This window comes from Lingula anatina, chromosome 3 (genome assembly GCF_051362555.1).
Source record: "Lingula anatina isolate TDL-2025a chromosome 3, LinAna3.0, whole genome shotgun sequence".
Classification (NCBI taxonomy): domain Eukaryota; kingdom Metazoa; phylum Brachiopoda; class Lingulata; order Lingulida; family Lingulidae; genus Lingula; species Lingula anatina.
Genome location: NC_141769.1, coordinates 4,235,507 through 4,251,654, shown reverse-complemented (window position 1 = coordinate 4,251,654; position 16,148 = coordinate 4,235,507). Strand labels below are relative to the sequence as shown.

General features: G+C 36.9%; 3 protein-coding genes across 8 annotated transcripts in view; 2 read left to right on the top strand and 1 right to left on the bottom strand.

Moving 5' to 3' along the window:
- The first annotated feature begins 88 nt into the window (after positions 1-88).
- On the top strand, positions 89-7,311 carry LOC106154794 (uncharacterized). Of its 3 annotated transcripts, XM_013529280.2 has the most exons (9): positions 89-335; positions 606-2,039; positions 2,373-2,547; positions 3,013-3,184; positions 3,528-3,691; positions 4,038-4,124; positions 4,749-4,863; positions 5,589-5,723; positions 6,393-7,311. In XM_013529280.2, the coding sequence occupies exons 1-8, from the start codon at positions 269-271 to the stop codon at positions 5,715-5,717; spliced, it is 2,343 nt and encodes a 780-aa protein (XP_013384734.2). In that variant the 5' UTR covers positions 89-268; the 3' UTR covers positions 5,718-5,723; positions 6,393-7,311. The 3 variants fall into 3 exon arrangements, with proteins under 3 accessions (XP_013384734.2, XP_013384735.2, XP_013384737.2); XM_013529281.2 differs by lacking the exon at positions 5,589-5,723; XM_013529283.2 differs by lacking the exons at positions 4,749-4,863; positions 5,589-5,723 and adding an exon at positions 4,343-4,457.
- A 205-nt stretch (positions 7,312-7,516) lies between these two features.
- On the bottom strand, positions 7,517-15,547 carry LOC106154795 (uncharacterized). The gene is made up of 11 exons (XM_013529284.2): positions 15,391-15,547; positions 15,122-15,190; positions 14,836-14,887; positions 14,266-14,423; positions 13,644-13,753; positions 13,284-13,379; positions 12,768-12,872; positions 12,047-12,271; positions 11,454-11,645; positions 10,971-11,157; positions 7,517-10,589 (listed from the first exon to the last, which is right to left on the bottom strand). The coding sequence occupies exons 1-11, from the start codon at positions 15,497-15,499 to the stop codon at positions 9,091-9,093; spliced, it is 2,802 nt and encodes a 933-aa protein (XP_013384738.2). The 5' UTR covers positions 15,500-15,547; the 3' UTR covers positions 7,517-9,090.
- Positions 15,548-15,721: 174 nt separating this feature from the next.
- The window catches only part of LOC106180401 (uncharacterized), a 30,940-nt gene continuing 30,513 nt past the window's right edge, over positions 15,722-16,148 (top strand). For all 4 annotated transcript variants that reach the window (XM_087007408.1, XM_087007409.1, XM_087007406.1 and 1 more), the window contains exon 1: positions 15,722-15,978. The gene's annotated coding sequence lies outside the window, so the exon portion shown is untranslated. The remainder of the gene's footprint in view (positions 15,979-16,148) is intronic.

Genomic DNA, 16,148 nt, shown 5'->3' with positions numbered 1-16,148 from the left:
AAAGTTTTACGTTTGCTGTTTACTAGGATTCCTGTGCAAAAGTGGCTAAAAGTACTGTAACGTTAACTTTTTGGTTAGTTTCTAGTGAGGTCTCCCATCTCCGGAGATTCGAAAGTATCTCATCGCACTTGAAAAGTACAAATTAATCGTGCGATATTGTTAAAACAAGTAAATACCAAGAAAGGCGTGTTTCATTCCCTTTTTATAAGCTCACTGCGCTTTCAGTAAGTTCTTGAATCAACACCAGGACTTACGATGTGGATACAGAATGAATGAAGACGAAGAACAAGTGACTGCAGAAGCAGGCACTTCTGCCACTGGAGTAAACAAATTTGGTAACACCAACGTTTATATAATTCAGACTTTTTCAAAAACTATTGACTTAAAACCCCAAGTCAGTTAAGTGCATGACTTCTTGGATGAGGTGTAACATCATACAAAAATAGATCAATTCTTTAAAATGACACCCCCTAAAAGACACACTTACACGGGTAAATGGAACAGCTTACACCAGAAAACAGCTGTTGAGTTGATTTTGGTTTAATTTGTAAATGTATTCAGTCAATGCAGAATATGTAACAGATATTCCTTGTTGTTATCTGCAGGTGAGTGTCCTTCAAGACCAGACTTTCTTGACATTCCTACACAGTGTGCAGTCAAGAGGGACGGAATCCAGGCATCTAATGTCTCAACAGACCCAGGAGGATCACAGCTTGCTGATCTTGAGGATCATGCCATCCTCTTGGAGGATATGGAGGATTCTCAGAATGTACTCAACATGACCAATGAAGACATACTACTTGATGCAGGGTATGATCAAAGTATTTCAAAACTACCCTCAGCCACCTTGAACAATAACAGCCTTGACCCTGACTCTAACAAGGTCAAGGTTACCAGAGTTATTGATCATGATGGCATGCTTTTAGATGAAGGTGCTCATAACATAAGACGTAACAGCGATACACTGCCTTCTCGTCTTAGCTCATCCTGTACTTTCACCAGCAAATGGTCAGACAGCACGCAAGAAGCGGTGAAATATCCTCAGGTAGAGAGGCAATGGAGCCTGGATCACAATTTCCTGGTTACACAGAACTGGGCAACATTCAGAGAGGGTGATCTGCCAGCAGGGGGCAGCAGGTGTCACCCTCAGCAAGAAGGGCTATATCATAGTTCTCCCAGAAGTATGTCAATGCTTGAGTATTTCTCTAGTAGTCCTAGTGACAGTAGTTTGAAGGAGTGCTGGGCATATCCCAGGGTAAAAATGAGCAGTAGTGCAAATTACCTTCGTAGTGAAATCCAGAAAATAGCAGCTGATTCCACAACTGGTAAATTGGTGCATAAATTGGAAAAAGACTGCCAGCCTTTTGAGAAACAGTCTATTGAATTAGATCAGGAACAGGGTGAAGGCCATTCTGTACAACAGTCTAGTTCTGTATTTAGCCAAGAAAACATTCCTGTCAAGGTTGAAGGTCAGGTGCAAGGTCACATAGTCCCAGGTGAAGGTCAAGGTCATAACCAAGAAAGCATTTCCTCTGCCACCCAGGTTGTCCCAAACCTACATATCACCAATTCAAATGAAACAATTAGTACAAAAACTGAAGTAGATGGTGCTATTTGTGATTCAGATGAAACCCCAATCGCTACAGTTAAACCTATGTCTATATCTGACTTACCTGTTGAGATTATGCACCACATTTTGTCATACCTGACTCCCAAAGAGCTGTGTAGGTATGTGTCCCCAGTGTGCAGGCAATGGCACGCTCTGTCACGAGATCCTGCGCTGTGGAAGGTGCTACAGTTTGAATACAGTGACCAGATTTCCACAGAATCCCTGTGCATTTGCTTCCACTATGCCACTCTCCTCAGGCACCTGTCTCTCCATGGGCGCCAACAGCTCAACTATGCTGAGATAAAAGCACTGGCAGATAGCTGCAGCCATCTCCATACAATTAACCTTGGTTTCTGTGACTCTGTCAACTATGGAATTATTGCCACTCTGGTGAGAGGCTGCAGAGAGTTGGAGGTGGTCAATGTGGAAGGTGAGGCAAATATTTTATCCTTGATCTTGTCTCATTTTTGATTACTGTTTTAACAAATTTTAAAAGATATTATATAATTCCAGAGTTAATATATTGAAAAAAATCTGTTTTCCTCCAAGGTTACTTTTTCACCAATATTTTGAGAATCTGAAGTGAAATGACAACTTTCTGAACAGGTGATTCTCATAGGCACTGCACTTTTTCCAAAGGCAAAATTAATATCCCTTAGGATAGTCTAGGGGAAAAATAATAATCACACAAGTTGTTATTATTCATTCCCAGTTACTGAATGTACAATTGTTAACATACATTAATGTATACATTTATTTCCAGGTTGTACCCTCATTGATCACCAGTGTATCCAGAAGCTGTGTGAGCTGCCATCTTTGTGCTCTGTGAACCTCTCCCACTGCACGGGGCTGCAGGATGACAGCATTGAACACATGGCTAGGAACATTAAGAGCCTGTTCTCACTCAATATTGATGGAATATCCTGGGTCACTGATGAGTTAGTATTGAGCCATTAAAGCAGATATGTTTGTGCTGTGATAATGGGCCCACCTTTGTATAATTTTATTATTCAAATGAAGGGCTGCCAAGATTGACGTTTTTGGAAGTGAAATGTTTGAAATATGATTCTGTACATGCAGAAATTCTACTTAGCATCCATATGAGACTGGCCTTGGAGGAAACATTGCAAACACTGAGTATCTAAGTACATATTATTTGGCTGAATTCATCATTATAGTATTGGTCACAATTCATAGCTGACTTTTAAAGTCAGACAAATCCATTACATCCCTTAGGAAAATTGTATTCCCTTTTTATGCGGAGTCAGCTTACTTGCATAAAAACATGAAACAGCCTACACATTATATACATATGCATGTTACATGTCATTGATTGGGAAGCAAACATCAGTGAATTGCAGGAAAGGATGTCATAATTTAAAATATGATTTTCTGTTTTTTAGTGCCATTAGTGTGTTAGTATCCCACCAGGGGCAGCACCTGCGCCAGCTTTGTGTTGATGGGGCGGAGCTGAGTGATGACAGTTTGGCAGAGATTAGCAAGTGCAAACTCCTGGAAAAGTTCAGCATTTCTTTCGCTGAGCTTGTCACTGATGTAGGGGTGCAGCATTTAAAGGTGAAAACACAAGTGACTTAAAATTTCTTCCACAGAGAAGTTGTTTTGTGTTTTGTTGATACTTTTTTCAAAACCTTGTATTGGGTTGCAGGAATTAGTGGGTTTTGATATATTTTTATGGTGTATTATTTAAAGACTAAAACAATGAATATAATTATTGTGAAAATTCACTTTTTTAAAATGAAAAGCAAATTGTATAACCCACAGCTTGCATGTTCATGTTGCATTTTCAAGTATCTTAAAAAATATAACTGTAACGGTGGTGAACTTTATGCCACTGCTTAACTTACATAGAAATCATTATCTTTGAGTACGAAGGGGAAAAGTGTTTGAAATTTTACAGAAACTGAGCAACCTTACCTCTCTGAGATTAAAGAAAGGGAATCAGCTGACAAATGATGGGATAAAGTGTCTGTTTGGAGGGGAGGAGCTTAGTAACCTGCATTTACTGGACCTGACTGAGTGTTCAGAGTTGGAAGATGATGGGGTACAGCAACTGGTAGAGTGGTAAGGTTATACTGCCTGTCCTAAATATTTTTTAGCCAACTGCTTTATTCTGGGAACTTGGGAACTAATTTTTTGGGCCTTAGGGAGAAAAAGTGACCAGGAACTGATTATATGCAGATTTTTTTTACTGTTCGTGGATTTGTTTTATTTGATATCTCCTGTGGGTGAGGATTAGATTTATCATATGAGATTACATTATGGGATATCTCTTCTTTAGCTGGTATTAAGTAATATAATTAATGAAATTCCTATCTTATTTATCATATGAGATTACATTATTTAATATCTCTGCTTTAGCTGATATTAAGTACTATAATTCATGAAATTTTTGTCTAAAATATTTCAGTTGTGGGAGCAGTCTTGAATACCTGGCCCTGTGCTGGTGTTGGAACATCACAGACCATGGGTTAGCCAGCATAGTGGACAAATGCAGGTATGTATTTGAGAGGGGACCGTTTATGTGAAAGAAAAGAAAAGAGATAAAAGCTTTCTGGCATAAATCAATATCTTTTCATTTAATTTTTATGCCTTTTTTGTCACATATTTGCATAAAAAAAAAAAAAAAAAAAAATGATGATAAAATACTTTTGATCTTATTAGTTAAGTGATTGCCATAACAGGCATATTGTTTAGTTGTCTTCTGCTGTTTAGCCACCTTCAGTTTATGGATCTGCTGGGCTTGGACAAGATTCAAGGAATCTCTTTAGAAAGGATCCCAGGCTGTTTACCACGCTTAAAATTCATGGATTTGAGGCAGTGTGGTGCTGTAAGTTATGGTCATCAATAATTTATGATGTAGGCTTGGGCTTACTCTAGCATGTAAAAATAATAAAAAGTTGGCCAATAGTCAGCAATTTTTTCTCTGAAAAATGGGACAAGATCTTAATTATTTTCTGCCAATATGTTATGTTCTTGTCCTTAATTTGAATTCTACTTTTTGGCAAAAAAAGTATGCTAGAAAAAGCCCAAGTTGATTTTAATCATTGTTGAATTGTTATTTTTTCATTCATCTTACAAAACCTAACTTATTTTGTGTGTTTATTATTTAATTTGATAGGAATCTTAAGCGTTTAGAATTGGTTGGCATGAAAGTAATCCGGGGAGACTGCTTGGGACAGGTGCCCGTCAAGGTACCCAAACTGGTTTATCTGGACCTCAAAGCTTGCAATGGGGTATGTTTAAAAATTGTATATTAAGAATAGGTTTGACTGAGGGTTCGTTTACTATGAAACTCTGTACTTGGTGGTTTGAACTAACTCCACGGGGACTCTTGCTGAATGCAATCAGATTGACACACCTCCTCCTGACATTGACAAGAATACAGAAAAGCTGGTGATTATATAAAGTATGTTGAGAACAGCAGAAAGTATGTTAATCTGATTGCATTCAGCGAGTGTCCTCAGAGTTAGTCCAAACTTCCTAGTATGATAGATTCATTGTGAACGCACCCTTAGACTAGACACTAGCTCCATGGCATACCATGCTGATGCTGGACATGGCACTGAAAGTCACAGACACCACTCGGGCCTCAATGACACTGGCCGAACAATAGTCTACAATATGCCAGTTTTACTTCTATGAGTACCTGATCATCTTTTAAGATATTTTGGGTCACTTTAATTTGTCCCATTAACCTTTAAGATATTGGTCTTGAACACTGTAACCAACAGTCCCTCTTATATAAATTTTTTCACTGGATCTTATGTAGTAATACAAAAAGAAAGGTTAATTTTGTACAGTTCCTTAGGATTATCTTCTTGGCTTGATAACTGTTTCAGTTAGCTACTCTGTTGACTTGATTTCATGTGCAATTAACAGTTGTCAAACAGAATAGGTGTACTATACAACATGGAACTTACTAAATTAGTAAAGAGTCACACTGACTGTTCCCTTGCAGATTTGTGATCAAGTAGTGATAGAAGTTTTAAAGAAGAAACGAAACTTAATAGCTGTCAATTGTTATGGGGATATATTCTGCACACATGAAAACTGTATCCTGACTGGGTGTTCCCTTGATGCCAGATAAACCCTGGTATGTCCTGTGATGTATTATATTATTATATTTTTCATTACAACTAGTCCTAGAGCTGGAGGGAAAGGGGGGGGGGGGGCAGCTTTTTTAATTTTCAAATTTCCTTATAATATTGTGCACATCTGAATTTAAGAGGCATTTGATTGGAGTTTACCACCAGTGATGAATGTTAGATGGGTCAGTTGCAGTATTTAATCAAAGTTTATAACGTGACACCCAGTTACAAGGTTTAGTGGGTCTGTTAGCTATGTTTTATGCCCTTATATGATATTGAGGTAAGCTTCAAAAAAGTTTGCAGATAATTAAGAGCTCAACCTACTAGTTCTTGGCTGTCCAAGCAGACTCCCTGGTCTTTTGTGTTGTATTGGGCTAAGTAAAAAGATGGCCATTGACACAAAAAGGAAAACTGCACTTGTCCTTCTACGAAATATGAGCATAAATAAATAGATTTTATTGAATGTGTTACTTGTTCAGCCTAAATTGTGCTAGATTTTAAAAATATTTTTGAGTAACTGGAATGAAATTGCCTTCATGTCTTTTTATTATTTTAAAATTATTATTGTTGTTATCATTATTGTTATAATTATTGACATGATATCATTGGGTCCACCTATCTTTATTTGTACATTTTTGTTGAATTTCATGAATTTAAAAATTCTTTTCTTTCAGATTGAGGATGAACTTATTGTGGGTGTGATCAAGAAGAAGCCAGACTTAGTGGCTGTCAATTACTATGGAGAAGAGTTCAGTTCAGAGGCCAATTGGGATTTGTGCTAATATAACTGAGAATACAGGCTCACTAGATTTTCATAGTTACAGGAAACACAGTGTTATGGATGCGCTCATGTCATTTTATATCCGGATATGCAGTGGCTCAAATGCATGGTGACAGAAACGTGCCAGAAAATTTGCATCTGCTTTTGGTTATGAAAAATATTTTTGAGGACCTTTGTTGACATTTATTATTATAGTAAATATTTTGGACTGTACATTTCCCTTGAGTCAAGATACCAGTAAGGAGTTATTTGACATTCACATCACCAGTGATAAAGCTAAGTTGGTCAACTATTTAAAGAGGAATTGTTTTCAAAGTTCACAATAAACCTTATCAATAAAGTGCAATGACTTAAACATCTCAATAAAGTTTTTAAATTGTCAGAGAGGAATTATGAGACAAGTAATCCCAAGCTGCAAGTTAAAAGGGCTCACTGGATCACTGCCATTACCCCTCGATCAGTAAATTGACTTAAGTCGAACAAATGCTGTTACAGCCACTGTAACAATTGTGGAGAAAGGAAAGGATTATGTTTAGACTACCTTGGGGTGGTGACCATGCATTTGACTAGAGAAAACATTTGTTCTTCATTTGCCTTCAGAGATTATTCAGAAAAGACAAGTAGCCAGTAGAATGTGATTAATAGTAAAATTGTAACTGGTGATAAGTAAACTGCCAAGGAGAATAGTTCATCTTGTGTTGCTTGTCTTAAACACTGTTTAGCATTTGTTGTATTTTTATTTAAGGACATGGGAATAAAAATTTTGAGGCAGTAAACAACATGGCAGAATCGTGCCTCACATCAGTTGTGGACTTGTGACAGTATGGGTTTTTTGGCTTCTTAAACATTGATGATTTTCTAAGACGGTTTGATCTATCTTGTCCATCCACTTACTTTATATATTAAAAATAATTAACTTGTATTTCATTTTAATTGTTGTTCTTAAGATGAGCATTTCCTCACTCTCCATAGTCTACTGGCACAAAATGCAAAAAGAGACCATTGGAAAAGTAAAACTACAACTTCAAATTGTTTACTTTTCCAACCAAAACATGCGATCTTTATTGTCAACAGAAAAACAGTGAAATTTTCCAAAGTGAGAGGAAATCCCACCTGTGACTAGTTTGACATGTAATTTCAAAATAATGTACTGCTTTTTTAAAAACCAGTACATCCAAAATAAAGGATGCCAAAATTATTATTTTCAGCTTCTTCTTGAAGTCTCTGACATAGCACCAGTTATAGAAAATCTAAATATCTTGTCAAGCTATGACAACAAACAACACTAAACTACAGAACATGAAACTTTCTAATAAAACTAAAATGCCATAAGTCAGTACATACTTCCATGACACAAACAAAAAAATATGTAAAAATCCTTAAGTCTTTTCACTGATTACAATTACAATGGGGGTAGAAAGTATTTAACTTGTGTTACAACAGTTGTGAAGTTCCAGTGTGGATGGTGCAGCAAACCCTGAGGATTATTTGGGACGGTCCAGTTTCATGAAGGCACTAAAGACCAGATGTGGTCGAACTTTTCAATCAAACTTTTGGTCCATTTCTGTTCAGGATAAATCTGTAGAAGTCCACTTGTAATAACAGAATAACTACTGGTTTTAAACAGAAACAATTTCCTTTCCTTTTATGAAAAGGACACATTATCACACTTGAACGTACCCCTATGGCTTTACCTTCAGGTAAATAGATTTTAAAAATTTTGACCAGAAAGTTCTGTCCATCCTTTGATCAAAACTTCCTAGTGAAACAGGCTTTTGTATTGCTGTAAATAATGTTACAACAAATCTGTAAAGGATGTTACAGCAAACCCTGAAGGATATTTTAACAAGGGCAAATTGAGTTGTAACCAACTCTTAATACCTCTAGCTACAGATCTTTCCATGCCAGCTTTTTCATTTTCAGATCATCATAGGCGTCCCACTTTATCAAGCTTGGAAGGTCAAGAGCAAGTCTGTCTCAAATTTACCAAACAGTTAAACATCATCTTGTCATTAGATATTGTGGTTCTGCAGTTGTAGAATGGCGCATGACAAAACCAATAAGGCACAACTTACATTTGTAATTGGTACAGTTAACTTAAATCTGATGTTGTTGAACTTTAGCTTTGACAAGCAGGGATGTATGGACATTTGAAAATGAAGCAGCTGCATGGTCTGCAGCAGCTCTGTAACCAAGGCAAAGTTTTTAATTATGTTGTATATTAACAGTACTCCACACTGCAAAAAATACTGTGATAGAAATATGGTCTACAATAGTATTGCATAGCTATATTGCAGACAGAATGGTGTCCGTAAATTAAAAAAATACATTATACAAAATTAGAATGCTGCAAGATGTCTTATATGATGGAAACCAAATTTGCATGCCTTATATATATTTGAATGGCATTTGTAAATAAATATGAAACACCTAAAAACAAATTCTCTAATGTATGAAAGAGTATACTACATACATTGTGGAGTACACTACATATATTGTCCTGAGTATTTAAGATGGAAAATGAAGAACCAGTAATGATCGCATAATGCCTGAGGAAAAAAAAAAAATAAAAAAAATAAAAAAAAAACAGTTCAGTCTATTTGTAAGTAGTGTGCCCGTCCCTTGCCATACACTTTGGCCATCCTTGGTACCCCAGATGGAACATGAACCTCCTCAGAACCGGTCCCACCCTCCCTGGCTCCTTGCACCAGGCATCCACCAGTGCTGTCTCCTCGGGGACCATCACCACCACTCCCTGCACCAGTGTAATGACAATTATACACTGGTGAATCATTTCCATTGAGTGGACTCATGAGTTTCCCTGGCTTAGAAAACCTTGTGTTTGGTCTTATGGGGAGGTTGTTCATTCTTTGAATCTCTGGTGGACTGACAGCAAAACTGTCTGTCAGTGAGTTGGAGTCCTGTTGGTGACCAGTGTCACTAGTGCCAGTATCTACTGTTGAGGGTCCATCAAAAGCAGTGTCTCTCTGGGAATTCTGCTGGGATGGGTGAGATTTGCTCTGCATCTGCAAAACTCTTAGGAGGAGATTCTCATTGGGACTGTCAATGTTTTCTGGCATCTTTCTTGCTATTCTATTTTCTTGAGGTGTAAGTGAAGCCACAGGGGTTTCTGAGAGTTCAGACAAATGTGAAGCAGTAACTGGAGATGTGAAGGGGATTTTGTATTTGCTCCTCCCTCTTGGCACTGTTGCTCCCTCATTTGAAATCCCAGCATGCACTGTGCTCCCACTTCCTGAATATCTGTGCTGGACAGCTGCGTCTAGTGTCTTTTGGACTTCAGACAGATCTGAACTAGGAACACCAAATGTTATGCTCCGACTGTCCAAGGGAAACAATGCATGCTCTCTTGAGCTGGAACTTCCACTGTCCTTTGTATAAGCACCCCCAGGTTTCCAATTATCGTTTTCTGAGCAACTAGAGTCACTTTCCCCTGCACTTGAAAACTTCCTGTTAGCAGTCCTGCCACGGCTAGTTCTCCCTGGGGAATCTTGACTCTGCATTAGTCCTGCTGGTTTGAACACTAAAGGCTTGGTAGGAAGAGGAACAAAATTAGCAGGTGGCACTTGAGGAGAATTTTGTCCAGAAAAAGGCTGTGTTGGTTTTGATTTATTCCTCTCCTTCACAACAGAATTTAAAGCTGGTGAGGAGCACAGATTGTCAGGTGACTCAGAAGATATCAAAGTTACCTCTGCAGGTAAAGAGTACTGTAAGTCATGCTGTAAGTAAGCTGGCTCTGTTGATATGGACGATGGAAATACTGAGCTAGTCGGCTGTCCAGACAGCAACTTTGCGCTGGTCATCTTAGTCTTAACTATTTGTTCTGGTGATGAATGCTCACTGGTCACCTGTCCAGTTGGTGACCTTGAACTTGTCATCTGTCCTGATGGTGACCTTGAACTTGTCACCTGGCCAGTTGGTGACCTTGAACTTGTCACCTGGCCAGTTGGTGACCTTGAACTTGTCACCTGACCAGTGGGTGACCTTGAACTGGTCACCTGTCCAGGTGCTGACTTAAATGTACTGGACACTGGTGCTCTTGCCTGAAGTGGCCCACTGTCTGCTGGTCGACCTGGAGAAGATTAGACACTGCTGAATACTGAGGTCTTGGACAAGGAACCTACATATTATTTTACAAGATTTAATCATTTTGTTGGTAACAAGTCTTCAAGATTTATCTTTTATCAAAGTTAGAACAATCTGTTGACTTTTACAAGTTCAGTTTTGACCTAAAGCCTAAAATAAATTATGTTTTCAAAAATAAAACAAACTTATTATATAAAACAACAATATTTTCACTATAATGTCATTTCTTATTAGTTAATATATCTTACTTAAAAAGATTCTGAGGAAAACATTTACAGAGATACTGTCAACAAAAGTGACCTTACTTTAAAACCCCGGTTACAGAAAATAAATATTTTTTCTTTCTCTTCTACACCAATTTTTATACCTCTTCCACTGCTCTGAGCATGCCAAATACTCGAATGGCTGTATACCATGTAGCTGTCACGGACACCACTACAGTTTTCACGGAAACCCTGGGAATTATAATCTCCCTCACGTATTTTCCCCCTTGGGTAGCGCTCCAGTCTCCTTGGAATATGCTGAAAACTTTGGGGAAGCCTGTGAATTTCAGCCTGGAAGGCAATGGGAAGATGTGTTCTAATCAGAAGACGGGCGAACTGTAGGAGATTTTTATTCTGTCAGAGATTTTTTATAGAAAACCACCTTTTTCATCTTAAACCACAAACACACAAACAAATAGGTTTTCTGAACTGAGATTTTTAATTTAAGAGAAAAATCAAAATTTGTGATCAATATGAATAGCAAGCTAATTTTTATCCTCTGTGTGCAATTATACTAGTCTAATCACCAAGTTAGATTCAGTGACTATAGATGGTGATACTGACACTTGCCCTGTCTCTAAACTCACCCATGCCTTGGACGCCTTATCATCATCTGCATCTCTCAACACACTGAGAAAGAGGTCTACTCCAGCAACAAACTCGCCTAACATGCGCTCCATCAGTACTTTGCGCAGATCCCGTAGGTACAAGACATTCCTGACTGCTATGTCCAGCAGGTATTCTGGACAGGGTCTCTTGGCCCACACCTGAAGGTCTTCCTACAGGATGGAAAGGACTCGATATGTACTGGCTTTGTCTTTTATAGTATTCCATTTCATGTGTCCTGTGTTATACTTTTTTACCCTTTTATTTACTTTTAATAGTTACTTATCTTACACCCTGATGCTGGTGGAGAATTCAGATTAACTAAGTTTATGGAAAACCTCATAGAGATCAATCAATTGTTTCAAACTGAAGTTGGCAAAATTTGCTTTAGATTCATCAATGGTACTTATTTTAACAGACAAGGGTCCTTGATACCCCAAAAATTTGTCAAGCTGTGGACGAAAAAGAAATAAGTGCAGTAAAAGTAAAATGCTCACAGGAGTTTTTATTTCAAGTGGTAACCAAACATATAAATATTATATAATGAAAATAACCATGGGCTGCTCCGACCAACCTTTTTACAGTGTTCCCGCACCATGGCAGGACTTATTTCATCTGGGTCCACCTCCAAATAGTTGTCAAGCAGTACTGTCAGGCCATTGACATACATGGGCAGATCTCCACCATGTTCCACTTTGTACACAATGATATCTGCCACCTGGGTATCAAAGATGTTGATCAGACCTACGCCATACTGATGACACAAAATGTCCGAGGCCTGGCGACAATTGTGCATCACCTGGAATTTTAATTTTAATGATAATAAAAAAGCCTGATTGACATTTTGGTGAACTGTGTGAAAGGATGGACTTGTCTGAGTGGTTCCTGAGGCTAAAATTTCAAACCTGTTGGTGTAATCAAAATTTTCATTGAACCAGATAAAACATTCACATTTTTCTCTAAATTCATCAAGATCAGGTTGTTTGACTTAAAAACTGAATACAATTAAAATTGTATGATGATATTATGTATTTCATTTTTTTTTTAATTCCACTGTATTAATATTTAATTTTTTAGAATGTCACATGATTAACAAATCAATTACGAAGTTGTACAACAAGTATCACAAAACTGCATTGATCTGGTTTCTGAAAATAATGCACTTCAATCTTTCCATCAATTTTTAAACAAGTTGTGAATTGACAAAAAACACAGGCATCATTACAAAATGCATAGATATCACTGTCTAGCACTAATTATTCTTAAACCTACAAAAATATGGTGGTTTGACCAACCTTGAGAAATTTTTGGCTCTCTAAAATGTCCTTCAAACCAAACTTAAAGCAGTCTGCACCAAGTGTTAATACATCAAAGAGGAAGACATATTCCTTGCAGGCTATCTAAAAGATGAAATTTTAAAATTTTCCAATGACTATTTTAACTGAAACTCAGAGACATTCAACATTAACCAAGCAAGCCAAGCAAATATCTATACATCATACTTCTTTATTACAGCTGTATTTAATACAATGGCTTAGTGACGTCATAATAATTTCATTCACAAAATTTTTATGAATTCATATATGTATATATTTTAGAATTTGTGCAGTAGCCCCAATTATGCTATTTTAGTTAAATCTGGTAAGCAACTTGTAATATTATGAAGGAAAAAATCAAGGAAACTTAATTTATCCCTAATATGTGTAAATGTAGTGCCAAACTCAAAAATCATACAAAAAGAAAAAACTAACAGTAAGCAGGTGCCTTATCTCAGACTGGCACCCTGTAATATAAAAAGATTATGTCCATACCTGTATCCAGCACAGCTCTCCTCCTCTGCCTAGGTTAATACCCTCCAGGGCCACGCCCAATATCTCCTGTCCTGGACCCAAAGTCATCTCCCTGAACTGATACAGTATTACCGTATTTATTAAACTGTTATATTTTATATCAAAATCTCCTTAAATGAACTGATACAGTATTACAGTTATTTTATATACTATATTAAAACCTCCTGTCCTGGACCCACAGACATCTTCCTGAACTGATACAGTATAATCTATTACAATTATTCTATATATCAAAATGTCTTGAACTGAACTGATACAGTATTACAATGACATTATATATCAAGATCTCCTGTCCTGATTTGAAAAAAAAAAACTACTCACAACATCCATCAATTTTTCAAACTGATCATCTATTTGATCCACCACAGTGTAGATAACTTCCCCTGGTTCCTCAGGGTGGTGGGCTTCAAATATTCTCTCCAGGGGTTTAACTGGAATGTGCCACAATTTTCAATTACAATTAGGGCAACTTGTTCAATAGATCTAAACTAATTTACTAGTACATGATTGAAGTCAGATTAAAGGTGTTTTCAAACTGTAATCTCAGACATTAACATTGGCCACACACCCTACACTGTAAAGCTCAAACACGTGTGCCAATTTTCTCTCTCTCTCCGTTTTCATTTCTTTCAAAATTTGTTCAGTTGCTGGTCTAATCTTTTAGACCATTTTTTATAACATTAAGATAAATCAGTAGTAGTCCAACTGAATAAAATATTGTGCCTGTTTCATAAAAGGAAAGAAAGATTACGTTTTTGATTATTTCTTGTTTAAAAACAGAAATTAAAGCTTTTATATCAGATTAATCTCCACTTTATTTGAGTGGACTAGTCCACTATAAATTCTTCTCATTAGAACAAATTTTAGGTAGAAAAAATGTTTAGACCAATTTTCATGCTGTACTTCTTTAGTGAAATCGCCCTCTGGAACCTGCACTTCTTACACTTTATACTCCTCCTTGTTTTTCTGTGTGGAGCTGTACCGCTGGATGCCTCAGTGTCCTGGGGCCTGTTGAGCAAAAGTTTGTTGTGTTCCAAGTCATGAAGTCTTTTCAGGTGGGGAGTACTTTGCTTAGGTCGTAGGAGACACCTGTCTGTCAAACTGTATATATCAAAGCAAAATGGAATCCTATTATGTTATTGAAAGTTACAAGCATACAGGAGGGAAATTCTGTAGGTCAAATTATGTTTGTCAAAGAAAAATATCAACTGTAATAAAAGTACAGGTACATCAAAGCAAAATAGAAAGATATTATTATAATAGAAGATTCTGTAAAATAATAGAATTATAATGAAGGTACCCAGTAATAGGGTCTACAGCTGAACTGAATGTGAAAAGTGGTCTCAGTGAGAATACGTCGAAAGTGGACAAAGGAAAAAGCAGAACTGAATTGATGCTTCATCATAAAACTGATGAAAGAATAAAAACCACTGACATATTTCTCATTTTATGAATTAAATACGAACACAGACTACTTAAACAAAGGGGGAAATTATAACATCAAAGCCCTTACTCTTCCTTATCATCATCTTCATCTTCCTCTTTAGCAGCCTCTAATACCTCTACTGGAAAAGAAAAAATGTGTGAGCAGTCTTTGACCTAAACAACTAACTAAAATGCCTATATAGAAAATAGCAAAAGTTAGAAAATAGTGTTAACAAGGCAAAATACAATATTTCTATTAAGTCATTCATGCAGGTAAGCTGTATAATTCAGGTGTTATATAGTATATTTACATTCGTAGTCACTCATGAATATTGAGGGCACTATGTAAATACAGTAGTACATGTGGTACTCACACTCCAAAATCTCATTGCGAAAGAATATCTGGCTTCCTGGTAACTTCTTCCTAGATGGCAAAGACACCACTGGAAAAGAAGATTAGCAAATATTAGCTCTGTCTTTGGTATCTTCAAATGTTTTATCTTTACAATATAACTTCTAGAGAGCTAATTAGAATCAAAACAGTAGATTTAGTTACACGGCAACTTAACAGCCCAAGTTCAATGCTGAAGTTGTTGAATGAAACCTTCCTTATCCCCATAAAAATTTAAAACAAAATACTCACCTTTCTTCAGATCTAAACGTTTTCCATCTGCACTGAAGGAATGAACTATTCCCTCATAACTTCCGTCCACAGCAGTCAACAAAACCTTGCTGCCTACACGTGTCGCCATGATGTTTAGTTTAGACACCTCCGTGTAGAGGCCTCGATTTCGATAAAACAGCAAGAGGGTAGATTTTGCTAAATTTTAAAGTTTTGTAATAATTGTGCATATGGCAAAGTATTTGTTGTAGTGTAGGAATATTTTCTTGACTATATTATTCCTCAATCCCATAAATTAAAGCCCTTCCTTGCAAATTATCGGAATGAAACTAACAACTTACATCAATTTCATCACAAAAGTTCAAAGGTCAGAGGGCGCGAGTTCAAATGTGGCATGAGCTTCGATCTCAATGTTTACAATCTGCAGATATTTAATTTAAGGTTACATAGACCTGTCCAAAGCTCAGTTTTGGGAAGAACCTATCTACATGACACCTCGAGGACAACCAACAAATAGAAGAAGTCGTAGTTTTTCCAGAGCAAGGCGAGCGATACATTCAGTTTAACAGAGACGTTTTGACACCGAGTCTTCCATCGTACGATCAGCAGGTTGGCTACTTATGTATTTTATTAAGCAGATCTGCATAACACAAATTCTTTAAATGTATTCAGTTTGTTTATTAATATAGTTTTTCAGTAAAATTGAATGTGATTACAATTTTCATTGGTTGGAACAATAGACACAGCGTAAAGCACACAAACTCAGCGAAACTGTTTCA